The sequence below is a fragment of the Thermobia domestica genome, chromosome 3 (assembly GCF_964235325.1).
Source record: "Thermobia domestica chromosome 3, izTheDome1.hap1.1, whole genome shotgun sequence".
NCBI classification, from domain to species: Eukaryota; Metazoa; Arthropoda; class Insecta; order Zygentoma; family Lepismatidae; genus Thermobia; species Thermobia domestica.
Genome location: NC_137456.1, coordinates 220,368,407 through 220,385,225, shown reverse-complemented (window position 1 = coordinate 220,385,225; position 16,819 = coordinate 220,368,407). Strand labels below are relative to the sequence as shown.

Below are 16,819 nucleotides of genomic sequence, written 5' to 3'. Positions count from 1 at the left end.
TTGCCAAACTCTGCAAAACCTCAGAAGAGCAATTCAAAACAAGCGCAGAGGAATGTTGAGCTCTAAGATCTTGTTGATTCACGACAACGCCCGGCCCCACACGGCAAATGTCACGCGTGAAGTTCTTGAATCTTTTCAGTGGGAGTTGTTTCCTCATCCGCCGTACAGTCCCGACCTGGCACCGAGCGACTTCCACCTATTCCCAGCAATGAAGAAGTGGCTGGCTATGCAGCGTTTTGATGACGACGAACAGCTGCAAGAAGAGGTAACGAAGTGGTTGAAGTCGCAGGCGGCCGAATTTTTCGACGAAGGAATTTCCAAGCTCGTACATCGCTACGATAAATGCCTTAATTTGAATGGTGACTATGTCGAAAAGTAGTATTTGTGTGTGGCTTTCATCTGTATATAATAAAATTTGTTTCCTATACTTTGTTGATTTTTTATTCCAAAACGTAATCTACTTTCTGGATAGCCCTCGTACAATAAATAAATAAATAAATAAGTCTTAATAGAGTGCTTTTGTTGTGCTTTTGAGTTTAAGGTAAATGGATGTATTTGAGTTAAATTTTATTTAAAACAATTTAATTTTTTCTGTTTATTAATTTCTTACTTGCCATTTAATCTAACGTAACTTTATTTAATATATTGCAACACTACAAATACAAAACAGGCGAGACGATAAGCAAGAAAAATAATGATATTTCACTTTATCTACAGTTAACTAGCGAACTATTGATTTAAGCCTGAAAATATCTTCTTCCTATTGTCTCTACTAATTAGGGCTTTCCGGTTTCAGTTTGCTTTGCTTTTCGCCAACGCTTTCAAGTGAAATGAATGGTTTTCTCTCCCATGTGTGAGAATTCCCATCTGTATTACTGATCAAAACTGGGATTTTCCTTCCTCTCTTCCAAGTCATAGCACACATCTTCACCATCTTTAAATACGATTAAAAGTCGAAATAGTTCCTATAAAACTCTAATTACATTTCTCTAATCTGACTTTATACAACACCTGAAATGGAAAAATCTTGACCCACCCATCCTAATTTCTATAATTCTCAGGATGCGATATCCTATGCCAAGTGAGTTGTAGCCACTGCGCTATAAGAGACTGCTTTCTAATGCACGACGAGAGAAACGAAAAAGAACCGGGACATTAAGCATACCAAGAAGTATTATCGGGACACCATAACGCAACTCTCGATATCGAAATGGCCTCTAAGACTAAAAATTAGATCAAGCTTTACAGTCATCATAAAATCCTAATGACACAATGGCCACCCGCGCCTCGCGAAATACGGTTTCGAAAGTATAGTCTTGGGAAATACTAGAGACACATTTTATTATTTTTATTTTTTCAATACTAGTTGGGAAAAAAGATGGAAGATAAAATTGCTATTTTATTTCTGCATAAAAGAACAATGAACGAAAAGCACTTTTAGTATTAAACATGTTTCTATTAAATGGTTTCGCTGTAACCTTTGGCATAGAGAAGTTATGCATGAATTGTACGTTCAAAGAACCATTGGTTAAACCTCATAATAGGTTGAAAACGTGTACTTATGATAGGCACAAAGAATTTAGTAATAATATAGTCTTCTTCGTATTAGTTAAATGACTTTAACTGTAAACATATCTGTAAAATGAAAATGAAATAAGTCTTCTTTTTTAGTGTTTGTGTGCTATTCTAGAGTTCCAAATCACAAGTCACAAATAATTAAATTTAAGATAACTGGTTCGATTTCGTAATAAATGAATGAAATAAAAGAATAGGTGCAATGAGATTTTACATGAAACGGAGAAGTCCCGAGAAAACGCACCGACCTGATATTGCCCACAACAAAGTTACTTGGTCTAGGATCGAACCAGGGACCACCAGTATCAAAGAAAAGAAATATACCACTGAGACACCGTTTACACCTAGGTCAAGGGGGCCGATCCATCACTGATTAATTAAATTGAATGAGTTTTAATTTTACATCCTACAGGTATGACCCTTAGCGAAGAAGAGATGTACCACCAGAAATGATCAGTCTACCACTGTGCCACCAGTTAAAGAAGAGCTAGTTAATGAACTATTTAATGAAATGAAAGGAAAGGAATGGAAGGAATTAAATATTTAATTTTACATCTGACGCTTATGAACTTAGGCTCAGAAACGTAGATCAGAGGCGAGCGCTTTAGAACTGAGCAACCCGGCCCCAGGATCAAGGAGGCTGATATTTCAAATACATAAGCTTATCTTTCCTAACATCCAATAAATATATTAATATTCTTATAAATTATTATAACAAACATAAAGAGAGAGACACGCTACTTATATATACCGGGGCGTATTGAGACAGGGAAATGTGGTCCCTTAACTGACCACAGAAGCTTTTACTAATTTTATTTATAGTCCCTAAGACTAGGGATGTTAGTGTACATATAGGGAGCAGAGAATGAATTGCGACACTTAATATATTTCACAGAGTACACCTAATTAAAGTGGTATGTGGTTATATGTGTATGCTGCACTACAAACTACGTCTTAATTTTCCTCCTTATTTCCCTATATACGCTTCATTCGGATTCCTCTTTCTATCTTCTCTTTTCGTGTTTGCTACCACATTTCTTCGTCGAAGTCTCGTATCCTCAGGAACTGGTTTTAAGCTGAAAATAAAAAGGTAAGTATTCTCCATTTTCTGAGTACTGTCTCTGTGAGCAGTTTCGTTGCTGTTCTGTGTGCACATAGGTACTTCTAAGCTACCCTCATTAGAAATATTTACATTTCTGGATCATAAGTTTGGAGGGACCTGGGACTAGGGAATTACGAAACTCGTATTTACATATTTTACATCTCCAACGACTGTGCAAATTTAATTCGATTCGCTTTACGTAATCCTGCACTTTTTGTAACCACTTTCAGATTTTGGGTTGGAACTTCTGCCCCCTATGTATAGTTTCTTCCCAGAAATTAAAAAAAAACATATTTGTTTATTTTATGTGTGCTCTTTCTGTAAGCACTTTCCTAATAATTCTCCATGCATTTTGGGTGTTACTAACTACCTTCATTATATATTTTGATATTTCGTGGTCATGAGTTTGTGCTCCACCTAACTCTTCTGTCAAAGAAAACACGAAACAAATACTCTATTATTTTATATCCACTATACCTGTGTACAATCTAAGTGATGGATGATTATATTATCGTTTCAATTAGGTTATTTACTGATTCTTCGGATAACCATACAGTTTTTCCAACGTAACAGTCTTCCTCGAAATTAACTTTAAACGACTTGTCTTTGTTACTTGGAATTTTCTTACGACATGAACCTAATATCATATTTTATAAGTGTATATTAAGTGGGTTTCTATTCTTTGATATCAACTGCATATGGAAGCTTTCTTGTGAGTATTCTTACAAGACCAGTTTACGAGGCCGATATTAAGACAATGAGTGATCTCATCAGGTCTGGACTCAAATTATGTTATCATCCAAATTTAAAAAAAAAACTTTTTTAAAATATATGAATGACCCAGACCGTGTCAAAATATAACTCCTAATGAATGGTGCAAATATAATTATCTTTGTATTGTTGAGAATAAGAATTATGCTCATGGTAATGAATTCATTGCTGAAAAGTTTAAATATAAGAAATTTTAGCAAGATCATGTACTACTTCATATAACGGATGATCCAATCGTCAATTAGTACCTTGGTTTCATGTTACCAAAAATGTCGTTTATGCAATATCCAGTATCTGAAGTACTGTTCAAGTTGTTTGAAACTGGTTTAAGCTACTAATAACAGCGCGATATTTTAAACTGTCAGAGAAATTTTGAGTACAGTGCGAAAACCAAAATTTCATTGCACCATTTATCTCAAGCATTTTTATCCCAATTCTTGGATTAATATCTATCAGTTGTGTCTTTATTATGGAACGAAGTTTATCATGGGTACGAGAAATGAAATGTATTTTAAAGAAAAAGACTTCACTATATTTCTAAGTGTAATCCCCCCTCTTGCCATGTTATACTAAGAGGATAGCCTAGACTATGATTGAAACCGAATAACGTTGTTCATAGTGATCGAACATTCAATAGTGGTAATTTTCATAATATTTGCTAGACACGAGTTGTACACTAACCGAGGTATAATTAATCAAGTGAATATTTTGGTACAAATGTGTATTAACAGAGACCTAACTAACATAACTTACACTATGCTTTATTTATCGATACAGATTTCTAGGCAATACTAGTGTCCATGGCTTTAAGTTTGTCACATTTGAGGGATCATGTCTCTCTTCCAATACACTATCTGGGGAATTGGTGAAGGAAGGAAGTAGCATCTGAAATTTATTTTCGGCACCATCATATATTAGCCTAGTGTGAATGAGGAAATTCCACGAATACCAAACTCAGGATGGCTGGCGTGAAAAAGCTTGTAAACCTCTTTGATCGACTGTTTCCACTGGGAGTCGAGGCTAGATCTGATACTAGCTTTATGAATACCGCATACATTTTTAGTATTCATTAAAATGGCCATTCTAACACTGTAGTAAGTCACCTCTGATCAATAACACTGCAGCCTAGGGATGTAAAGGGAGAATTACACTCGGATGTCTGTTTTATCCGGAATCCAAAATAAAATTATATAACCAGGAAAGCTGTGACAGCACTGGTCTGTTCTACATGATGTGGGCGGAAGGTAGATGGCTGCTCCAGAACAAGCGTTCTACCAATTCCTAGCGACAACAAAAGATATACCCCTGGATCACAATAGTGATCCACGCGACCACTGCAGTGTTAATTACTGTGATTAGAGAAATGAAAATGAAATCTTTGAGTTTTACGTCCAACGGTTATGCCGGTTAGACTAAAGGAGAAAGAGTAGAGAAATGAATAAGTAAGTATAGTGTTATATAAAATCTTCTATAATCGAGCTCATACAACACTCAAAGTCCTATAATGTGGTAAATATCGAAATGTATTAGGAATGTCAAGACATGTAATTACTGAAATAATATGCGAGAGGTTTCAATACTCTTCAGGACAATCTAGTGGTAAATTTTTTTAGTGTAAGCTTCCTTTTTGTGGAAACTGCAGCACCCAGAGAAATAGTGAGTTGAATAAAATTACATGGCAAATTTGTTTCGTGATAATACAGAAGTGTTACAATTTCAAAAGAGTAATTCTTATAACATTGATAATTCAGTATGGTATGACCCATACAGTGTTGTAATGAGAGCATTGCAGTTTACAAGGTATGCGTATCCACAGAACGGCTTGCTGGAGATCCATGATAAACAAAAAAAGCTACCGATGAACCATACTGCATTAATGTTCAATGGGTGACGTGTCAGGCGGACGTGTATGTCAGAGAGCAACGGTACCCACTCGTAAAAAGAGGACTCCCATTCACCACACTGAGGTAAATGCTGCTCGGTATTGTCCTTCTAAACTGTGGAGTCTCTGCATCAAAGGTCTCTAGCTCTCTCTAGAACTTCCAGCGGCCAATACAGACGTTCTCGTTAATTTATATCAATGGACAGTGTGTTTTATGGGAACCCCACATAATTACTCTGCTATTCGGATGCTGTGATTCTTGGCAATATAAGGCGGAGATTGCAATTACAACGAAACTGTTTCAAACGTACAGACAAAATTGTATGACAAATTCAAGCATGACTCGACAGACTATTCATGCCAGTGTTACACTATACAGAGTGTTTCAAAACAACACCAACAACTTTTGGGAGGTGATTCCTAACATCAAGATAAGACGAAAAGTATAGACCAAACTGGATGCACAAGTGCTTCTTTCTGAGTTCTAGTCGACCGAAAACATGAAAAAGTGAACTTTAAAGGTCCATAGCTCAGAAACAGTGGGCCCTACCGTAGTCAGATCAAGATTTCACTTAGGAACAAGTATGCACCCTATCCAAAATCCAAGTTTCACAATCCTTCGGTACTTCCGCAACATTTTTATAGAGATAGTTTGTGAGTACTTCAAATTATATGCGCGTAGCGAAACTCCCTCTACAAAAATGGTTGTGTGAGTACCTTAGGATTGTGAAACTTGGATATTTGGATAGGTCATATACTAGTTCTTAAGTGAAGTCTTGACTCGATTACGACAGGTCCCAGAGAATTGGAGCTATAGACCTATAAAGTTAATTGTTTCATGTTTTCGGTCGACTATAACACAGAAAGGATGCATTTGTGCACCCGGGTTGATCTACAGATGATGATCAGAAAAATGGAAACACCTGAACGAAATGGCAACTTACCAGATTAATATGGTGTCGGGCCACCTTTCGCCTTCAGAACAGCCTTGATGCGACGTGGGATGGAGGCATAGAGGTCGTGAATGGTAGCAAGTGGAGTTTTACACCATTCCTCATGCAGGGCATCGGCCAGTTCTGTGAGAGAGGATGGAGGTGGAAATCGTCGCCGGAATCGTGTTTCCAAGACGGAACACAGATGTTCAATTATGGTTAGATCTGGGGTTTGGGTGGGCCAGGAGTGGTGTTGAACTTCATCCCGATGTTCCTCAAACCACGCTGCAACAACGCCAGTTGTGTGAATGGGTGCATTATCATCCTGGAAGATGGCGTCATTGTCCGGGAACAACATCCGGACCATAGGATACAAGTGGTCTCCTAAAATTGCGACATAATCGTTGGCAGTGATTCGTCCGCTAAGTGTGACCACAGGACTCAATAAAACCCATGATATTGCGGCCCACAGCATCACCGAGCTGCCGCCTTGTTTCACAGTTCGCCGGAGACACTGCAGATCATAAGCTTCTTTGGGTGTTCTCCACTCATAAACACAGCCCGTAGTTGGGAATAGGGTGAAGGATGACTCATCCGACCATATCACACGTTTCCAGTCCTCAACGGTCCAAGTTGCTTGGTCGTGGCATCATTTGCGGCGTGCGAAAGCGTTATGGTCCCTGATGAGCGGTTTGGCCCGTGCAACACGACCCCGTAAGTTCATGTCATGTAATTCGCGGCCGACTGTGATTGTCGAAACAGGTTGCGGGAGGTGGTGATTGAGTTCCTCCGTCACTTACTCCGCAGTGGCACGACGGTTCTGCGTGACAATGCGCTTTAATACCCGGCCTCACCTGTCACTTATGATTTTCTTCCGCCCACTGTTCCGCTTCCCCGATGTGGTTTTCCCGTGTGTTGTGTAGGCCGTCATCACCTTCGACACTGTCGCACGCGACACACCTAACACAGTAGCCACTGCCGTCACACTCACTCCACATAACCGCGCACCAACAATTTGCCCTCTTTGAAAATCTGTGAGATCTCCCATTTTATACTACCTCCGTCTACTGCAGCCACTGGACACTGCTGTTCCACTACGCCTGACGTGTTATGGAGACCGACCTAACACACCACCAGCAGCGGTCCGGCGCTGCGGGCGCCACGACACCACTGCCAACCCATACATCTGACGTGTTGCCAACTACAGGTGTTTCCATTTTTCTGATCACCATCTGTATATATTTTGTCTTATCTTTGTGTCAAGAATCACCTCGCAAACGTTGTCGTTGTTGTTTTGAAACACACTGTATATGTTAGAATCAGGTTTTAGACCTTCGTTGTAAAATTACATTGATGGAATTTGTAAGGTGCTTGTAATTCTGATCACTGGTACACGAAAGAATTCACCTGTATCCTGTCCAGTATGCACCTAACGCACTAGAATACTCGGCGCTCATTAGTTTAAAACGGTATATCGTCAATCTAACACCATGGACAACGTTTCACAATCAAGCCCAGTAATACGAATATGATGTCTGAAATCTTATAGTGTGACCATATGGTGTGTTTCACTGTCCAATCGTTGTTGCATATCGCTGCACTATGTTTATTGTCTATTCATACTCATTATTGTTATTACTATATATTTTGTACGTGCCTCTATTCCGCGGTACGAGAATATGTCTTTTTCTGTACGTGGGCCACACACGCTGTTCTAACGTAGTGATCTGCATGTAAGAGTCCTTTGGCGTCGAAGAGATATGTATGTAACGAGCCCACAGGTTTCATGGTTGGTGTTCCGCACGCTATTAACAGAACGCTGAAGACAACATTCTGGTTCTACTCCTTGCGATAAATGCTCCTTTTGAATAACTGTGCGATTCAGCTAAAATTGTAATAATTTCTTGCAGTATCCTGTTATAAATCCCGTGAGTACCAATAGATATACATCATTTCTTCTTGATACTTCAATTTTCAGAGGACAACAGTACATTTTGGTGATTTTTTACCCATACAATGGAAAGAGAAGGACAATCTAAATTTACAGAGGAAGATAACATGGTCCTATACTACTATACGAAGTTTTAGTTTTGTCAATTTGCAAAATTTAAAAATTTGTTGTATGCACCCCTCACAAAATTAGAGGGGATTGGCAAACTCACCCATTGCTAAAATTTATAGGAGTAGTAGTATATATCCCTGGATTAGAGACAATGGGTACTGAGCTAGAGACCCGAGGGCTCAAAAGTGTCTTCAATTGTGGTTATACTACTAACAACCAGTAGAATGATCGATGTTTGTAAACTTGGGCATAGAGCATCGCCATCTGTTAGCGATTGTTTGAACTACGTAAAGCTTAACAACGAACGCGTAATCAGCGCGTTGGGCCAGGCAAATCGAAAGATTACTGGACTCAATGAGCATCACATCTTTTATTCACGTGACTCCTTAGTTTATCTCACGTCATTGGGTGGGCGCTGAAAAGTAAGGTGCACCGACTGACTCGAAGCCGGGACCGTGCTATGTTAGACCAATAGTCGAACCACTAAACCACTCAGTCCCCTTTTTATTAGAACTGGTTGATGAAAAATTTTTTATGAAGAAGAACTAAAATCGGTATTATTAACCACGAGTAAGTATTCATCTCAAAACGAGGGGAGAAAATTATTAGAAATTATAATATTCCCTGTTAAGATTACATTAGTATATCTTTTCCTTTTATTACTTTGGTTAGGAAGTTTTTGCATTAATTCTCGAAATATAAGATACAAATGAAAACCTTTTTCTTTTTTTCTTGAATTAAATTCATCAAACATATTCAGTAGTAAATTATAATCTCATTTTATAGTAGGTCGGTAGATTCAGTAGTACAACGAATTTTGTTTCACTGGTTGAAAACAGAAAAAAATAATAATAAAAATAGAATCAACCAAAGAAAAATACAGTGTACGTAGTATAGAACTAAATATAAAGGAATTCAAACCGATAAAATGTATTTAGTTGTTAATGGATCTAAGCTAAAGCCTAGTAAGTGATAACTATCTCAGAATAATACTTTATCAAATAAATTACACAAATGCAGAGAACGAATAGGGAAATACTCTGTTTATCGTTCAGTTATATGCGTACATTTAGAATAGAAACAAAGCTTTTTCGATCCGAAATATCTTCATAAGTTTTCAAAATACATTAAGTTCGTTGATAGCGGAATTGTGTTCCATTGTGACAGTACTAATGGAAATGTATTTTATTGAAACACACAAATCTACCTAAAAGCTATTTCAATGTCAAAATCTAGAGACTATAGTAATTCCATTATTTCCATTTAAAGATAGGAAGTATGATATGAATATATCGATTTGGTAAATTGCGGTCACATTACACAGTTTTAGTTCAGAGCGTCAAAATTACTTTATCATATACGCCATAGTTTTTTCTATATTGTACGAACAGAATATTTGCAGTAAAAAAATTATGATTTTCCCCCATATAAAGGATTGGGGTTACTGTAAACCATTTCAACTTTGGAGATACCAAAAAGAACGAAAGTTAGATTTTGTTTCTGTGTTGTGAATGTGTTTACAACCCTAGAGATTTTCATAACTTTATGTATTTCAAAGAAATGGATCTAATGATACGTAGGTAGATAAAAAGGTACGTAACTCTTCAGAAGTAACCTCTTTTAGGTATGATATAAGTATTCTTAAGGTATATGTTAATATTTGTCTGTAACGGAAGAATACAGTTCAACGTTCATTGATCACTACCACGATACTTGTCTTATAAAATTGACAGTTTTATGAAACATGAAACTTTGGTTGTTATACATATAATTCTTAACAAAATTATACTCCCCGCCTATTACTATCTCAAAGAGATTGGCAATGTGAGTGTTTTCTCTGTGCAACAATCTTCTCCTTGTGTCTGTGCCTATATTGCTTACATGATAGAATCTAATGGCAAATTTGAAGACAGAAGAGAGGAAAGATTGCAGAACAAAAATGACCAAACAGGATACCAAAGAAGTCAAAATTCGTAACGAGTATGCAGGCAATCCAAACGCAACTCAAATAAATGATTAAAGTTGTTTATCCCTCCCTACTATGGGAATTTAGATCATAGCTTTATCGTAAACCGGAAGGATTTCTTTTTAAATTTGTATAGCTAATTGACGTTTCCAAAGCATACTCTTTAAAATTAAAATAAAAGCTCCAAATCACATACGTTAAAGCGTTAGTAGTTACGTCATGTGAAAAATCTCACTGCAAAATTAACTACGATGTAGGTAAGTCGGAAGCATGAAAAAGGAAAACGTCACTAGCACACAGATAAGTAGATTCTGACGGAATAAAGGAAGTGGAATTTATAACAATAAATACCTTAGTGAACTTTAACTTGTAATTATTGACAACAGTGTTACAAATATGCACGACATGTACGTTCAGTTAGAGTTGCACCGATTAATGGTGAGTAATGGGAAAAGCTGATGCTATATCAGTCTCAGTATTCCATACGATAGCAGATGTACAATTACAATCAGTTATCAAAAAGGCATACATCACATGCTACAACGCATTATTCTAATTTTAAAAATTATAAAACTTAGATATAAGGTAATAGTAACATTATTGTAATTCGTACCTGGCTTTATGCACAAAAGAACAGCTATTACATTCTTGCAATGTTACCGTCTCCTATCTGTATCTTATTTGCCATACGTCTGAAAGTCGTCATACTTTGTCAGTGTCACAATCTCTTTCGAAGTCAATGTAGCAGGATACTGATTTGTGTCATAGTGCTTCCTGTGAAGTGGTTCCGTCATTTTGGCGAAAAAATCGTCACAAAGTCTCTTAAAACATTGTTGCGCACTGTGCCCATGTATCGCTCGCCGCCGTTGTTCATATTCTCGAAAAATATTATTTTGGGCTTTCCACTTTTCTCCTCTACCTTACAGTTCTGCTCCTGCTGACTGAATAACTTGGCACTACCATTCACACCACACCGTTGCCTCACATTCTCTTATCAAACACGGAAATCTTGTAAGGGTGAGACACAACCTTCTGCCTTGAGAACAGTGTTCCTTACTTTTATCCATCTATTTAGTATTTTTTATACGTTTGTTCATATGTCAAAGTTTGCACACATGGGCTATTTCATTAAATTATACATACTAGCAACTGCACAATAAAAATAGGGGTTTTAATTCAACATAATGGAACTGTCATATCCTAGTTATATTACATTTCGATGCAGGACTAGTGCTGCTTACATCGGAGTTTGAAGTAAATTGTTAAAAGGAAGTGAATAAACCAACTATATGGCATGGTCTTTAGGATTGATATAGCAGAGTTAAGAATATGTTCGTGCAATTACCTTGAATGAAAGAACTGTGCACTTTCAATAATATATTTTAGTTGATCCTCTACGCAGTCGAAGTGTTTCATAACACATTTTTGCCAGCTTTTGTAAACCACTTAACTGGAAGTCTTCACTTTGAGCTTAAGATAACTTTTCTAGTTCGGAATTGACGTTATTTCGGCTGTCAAATGGTGTCCATTGAGTGAACGGTATATCAAAACAAAATCAGTTGATGTTACGTAATGTGAATATGGACGGTGGGGCAATATTTCTTACCTTAATTCAACTGCTTTCGCTGGGGATGTATTGGCTGAATAGCTTTCTGGTAACAGCAGCAACCTTTTGCTGTGTATTCCTCGGCGTTTGGTTTGTAGTTCCTCTCGTAACCAAGCAAGCAGATTAGAATATTATTGACTAGCGATAGTATGACCTCTGGTAGGTAGCCTCCACGATTATCCCTTCAGAGTTCCGTAACATAGACTGCATTAATTTGGCGTCAGACTGTCGATCCGTTGCCTTTCCAAGGAAGGACATTTTCAGTCCTTGTTCATTTCATTTGTTTAACAGTCATAAAATATTTCTACTTTTCATCCGTTGTTATTAGTTGTTTGGTAAAATTGTCTTCAGTGCGGTCATAGCAATCCAACAACTTCTCTGGCATTTCTCCTCGAATTATCTTTTGAAAGAGTAAGCAACCATGAAACTATCCGTGCTGACACTTTCTGAAGATGTAGCTGGTTACGAATATCCCCAAAACGGATCCATAATCTACACTCAGTTTACAAGCAGTACTTCAAATTCTTCCACTATAATCTTTTACAAATACCCACTCATTAAGGCTTTACCTGTGAAAAGATGATTTTGCATCTTGGGTCATCCGAAGTTTTAATTTTTTAGTTTAAAATAGCAACTTCAACTTGGATACAATTTCATATGACGGGCTTTCATTCTCACAATTTGTTTTAAACTTCTCGTACATTTCTATTGCTGATTTTACTTCCATGAAAACAGTAAGTATTATCAACTTAGAATTTCCTCAGAAGACTAAGAATGCATTAGTAGTATAAGTGAGCTGAATAGGTCAATTCCGAAAAAATAATTAACTAAAAATGTATGTTAGGCCTAAAAATATATTTTGTTCCGCACACTTAACATTGATTTCAGTGTTGATATAATAAATCTATTCCAGAGTAACCCAAATTATTTTGGTTGCTGTTAATGGACAATGTTCAGCAAACGAGGTCCATTATTTTTTCTCAAAAATTTGCAATTTCTGTTGTTTCTGTTCACATTAGGTTAGTTTAGGTTAGGTTATGTTAGATTTCGCTGGGTTGGATTAGTTTATGTTAGATAATATTAGTGTAGGGGAAGAGCATAATTTCAGAAAAAATGATAGTATTTCGCATTTTTCTGTTAGTATTAGGTTAGCTTAGGTTATTTAAGGTTAGTTTAAATTTGTTTATGTTAGGTTAGATGTTGATAGGGTATGTTCGGTCTAAGTATTTGTATTATGTTAGGTGAGAATTTGCTGGGTATGTTAAGTCTAAGTATTTGTATCTTCCATTTCTCCCGTAAATTTTGTATTTATTTTTACGTATTTCTGGACCCCATCCGCTAAACATTTGCCCTGTTAATTTTGAATGTAAATGCTCTATATTATGATTATTTAATACATAATATTAATCAATTTAGTGACTGGAATTTGAGCCGAAATATCCCAAGAACGGTACCTTTCTTTATAGGCCGTCCATCTTCGTGATCATGACCAAATAAAGTAATATTATAATGAAGTCCCATTAAGATGATAACAAATTACCTTAATAAGCTTCAGGAGTGACAATTTGTAATTTTCAGGTTGTCAAACAAAAAACACCGACAATTCGATGTAAAATATGTATCTTCAACTATCTGCTATTTTCTACATTAAATAATATTCTTATTAATAGTTCCTATATTAATATAACATTATAAATTTTGTTTCTTCTATTGCTTCTGGTTTATTTTATAAAATATTAAGAGTTTCATCCTATTTCACTTTCAGAAATAAATTTTACATGTGATACTTCGGTACAGATTAATAATACGGGTACAATTGTAGCATACACATAAAAACTAACGTTAAAACTAAAATTTCAACTAAACAAAGATGCATAAGTTGAAACAAAAATAAAATCAAATAAAAATATGTAGTAACGTGAAAGCGTGGCACTACATACCAATACTGTCTTGTATGCGTAAGTTATTTTTTGATATAAAACTGAGTTATTATATCTACTGTTGTGAAAAATGTATAATATTTTCCGTGTTTAAAACAGTCAAACTGTGAATTTAGTGTGTAAGATTTATCTTAGACTGAATGTTATCTATCATACTAGTAATCACGCTAACCGCTTAGCCACAAGGAATATGATCTCCCACTAATCGTGAGATATTGAAGCGGATAAGTGATGATGTGGGCCGAAATGTGGTGGTCTTAAGTTTGTCCAATATTGGTGCTTACAGGTAAACCCAGTACCAGTGATTTGATCGCCAGTTTAGGGGACTATAGCATTATATCGTTCAGATGTTAATCATGGACATTGGCGTCCTCTTCTAGATGACAATGCGCCCACGCACAGAGTTCGAGCTGTTCCTGTGTGTTTTCAGGAACGTAGGAATGCACTGAGGGCCTCCTTTGGACAGACTGTTTCGAATAGCTTTCGTGTAGCTAACGATTAAAGAAGGTCCAATGCCATCTTGTACTACTAAGTTGCAATTTTGCAAGTTTCCATTACTTCGATAAATATGTATATAATGAATTCTATTAATTATTGTGTTGAATTCCGTTGAATCTATGTGCATATATATCACAAAAAGGAGCTATGTAAGATGTTTTTGCGTCAGATAAAATTGTTTGAACAATCAGGCGCTGCAGAATACATACTAAAATATCTACAAGATTTTGTTTGATTTTTCTTGCTATTCACATCAAAGAAGGGTAAGCAGTTAGGCTTTTTAGTCAACGGTAAATCTCTATTCGGGACGTAAAAAATTTACTCCTAACACGAGTTACCTCGTTCTAATGTTATGAACATACAGGCTCGCAGATCTCACCACCCTGATTCAATTCCCCATAGGAACTCAAATGGTATGAATTACACTTCGAGATCTAGATTGTAGCCTATTATTATTGCTTCAAAACTACAAACTAACCAGCCAAAACTATAACTTTTTTGTTGTGTCGTGCTACACAATTCATATCAAAAATCATTTATTTCTTCTTTTATTTTAGAAATTGACGCACAAATGGTTCACACAGAGATCCTTAGTATTATGGTGGGAATTGGATTGAATTTTCTCACAACATATGAATGCGACGCACAGATAACTCCTCCAGAGGCTTCTTGCCTGTACCTTTGGTGTGTCTATGTGATTTTGTAAATATATATTTTTACCAAGAAAATGTGGTTGTAATGACGTCACAACCAACTGAAATAAATTGGAACGAAATTGTATGAGTGTAAACCCAACAACTATTGTAATCAATACTAGTATAATTAAAGATTATTTTGGAAATGGAAGAAGAATTATTATTATCCACAGCAATATGAAGGAATTTTATGAGGTTTTCCTCAGCGTAACCAGAAGCACGCTCTGGTCTTCTGGATCAAGAATCTTAACTCTGTTAGCAGATATCCAAGAAGATGACATAATTAATGTGTTTAATTTTATTCTAAAATTTAAACCAAGGTTGAATCTAGTTGGTATAATGTTTAAAAATAAGTTAGAGTTATACTCTTATCCGCTGTTCTCTGGTTCTACTTGTGGGTAAGTAACTGACTTGGTTATACTGGGAGAATGTACGAAAACCCGAAACTTTAAAGAGAATATGGAATTGGAATCAGAATTTACTAACTTAAACAAGTGCCCATTGCGATTGAGTACATTTGATTTTCTTCCTTATACACAAATAAATGATGAAAGGACAAAAGAATTAGGAGGCTTTGAGGGTAAAATAGTAACATCTCTATCAAATAAAATGAACTTTACTGTTGTAGCTGAACCACCTAAGGATGATATGAAATGGGGGTTTACCTATGACAATGGTACCACATGTGGTGTGTTAGGTGACGTGGCTTATAGTAGAGCTGATATTGGAGTAGCAGGGCTTGTCATCACACCAGATAGACTTTTAGTAACTGATCCTATACAGACATTTATTTCTAATCAATTTGCGTGGATTGTACCCAAAGCACTGCGAAAAGCTCAGTGGCTTAGCATTATATTGCCCTTTACTATAACTTGTTGGATCATTATTACGACACTTCAGTTTTCAAACATGGTATTACTTCATCAAATTATGAAGGTAATCTTAAAGCAGATGGAAGTATTTAGTCACAATTGGGCCCTGAGTTCTCTGGGCACTCTGCTTGGAATATCGATACCACATCAATCTCACAATTGGTTCCTGAGGAATGTGTTCATAATGTGGGTATTCTCTTCTCTAATTATATCCACTGCATACAGAAGCTCATTGGTTAGTTTTCTCACGTCTCCTTCTTATCAACGAGATATAACGACAATGAAGGAACTTGTAGAATCTGGGCTAAATACCATTTGCTACAGTGTCCTTAGACCATTTTTCTCTGAAAGTCAAGATCGAGTTTCTAAATTCATCTACAAAAACGTAGACACTGATATGCCCTTCGTTGATGCGATTTATCAAACCAGCATTACGAGACATTATGCAATTATCCATGATGCAGTTATAACCGCTACCAGGTTATAGAAGGATTTTTTGTGGACACACTGTATATTTCGTAAAGACTGTGATCATTATTTTCGATTTATACTTTATTCTGTGACGCACATAAGTTCTTTATTTGGTGGGAATTGCTTTTTTCCCACACAATTGGACAAAGAAGTGTTTCATCGTTTTCTCATATATATATTTAAAACATTGCTTTTGCTGAGAACATTTCAGTTAGTGACTAACCATTTCAGTGTTTCTCCCTGACTCATTATATACACAGTATATATTCTATAGTTATTGGGAACTGAATTAAGTGGTTTCGTTAATCACTTATGGAAACATTACAACAGATTAGAGAAATACGGGCTGACCAGATGTCCCAGTAGCCAAAGTGGCACCAGCCTCATAATTTTCGTAGTTCGTTATCTGTACTTTCTCACGCCAGTGTTATCGCCGTGTCTAGTGCA

At 36.4% G+C, this 16,819-nt stretch overlaps 1 protein-coding gene across 1 annotated transcript; it reads left to right on the top strand.

Annotated features, from left to right (window-relative positions):
* The first annotated feature begins 15,488 nt into the window (after nucleotides 1–15,488).
* On the top strand, nucleotides 15,489–16,388 carry LOC145682123 (glutamate receptor ionotropic, delta-2-like). The gene has a single exon (XM_081753717.1). It carries the CDS (start codon nucleotides 15,489–15,491, stop codon nucleotides 16,386–16,388), a length of 900 nt encoding a protein of 299 aa, XP_081609843.1.
* Nucleotides 16,389–16,819: the final 431 nt, after the last annotated feature.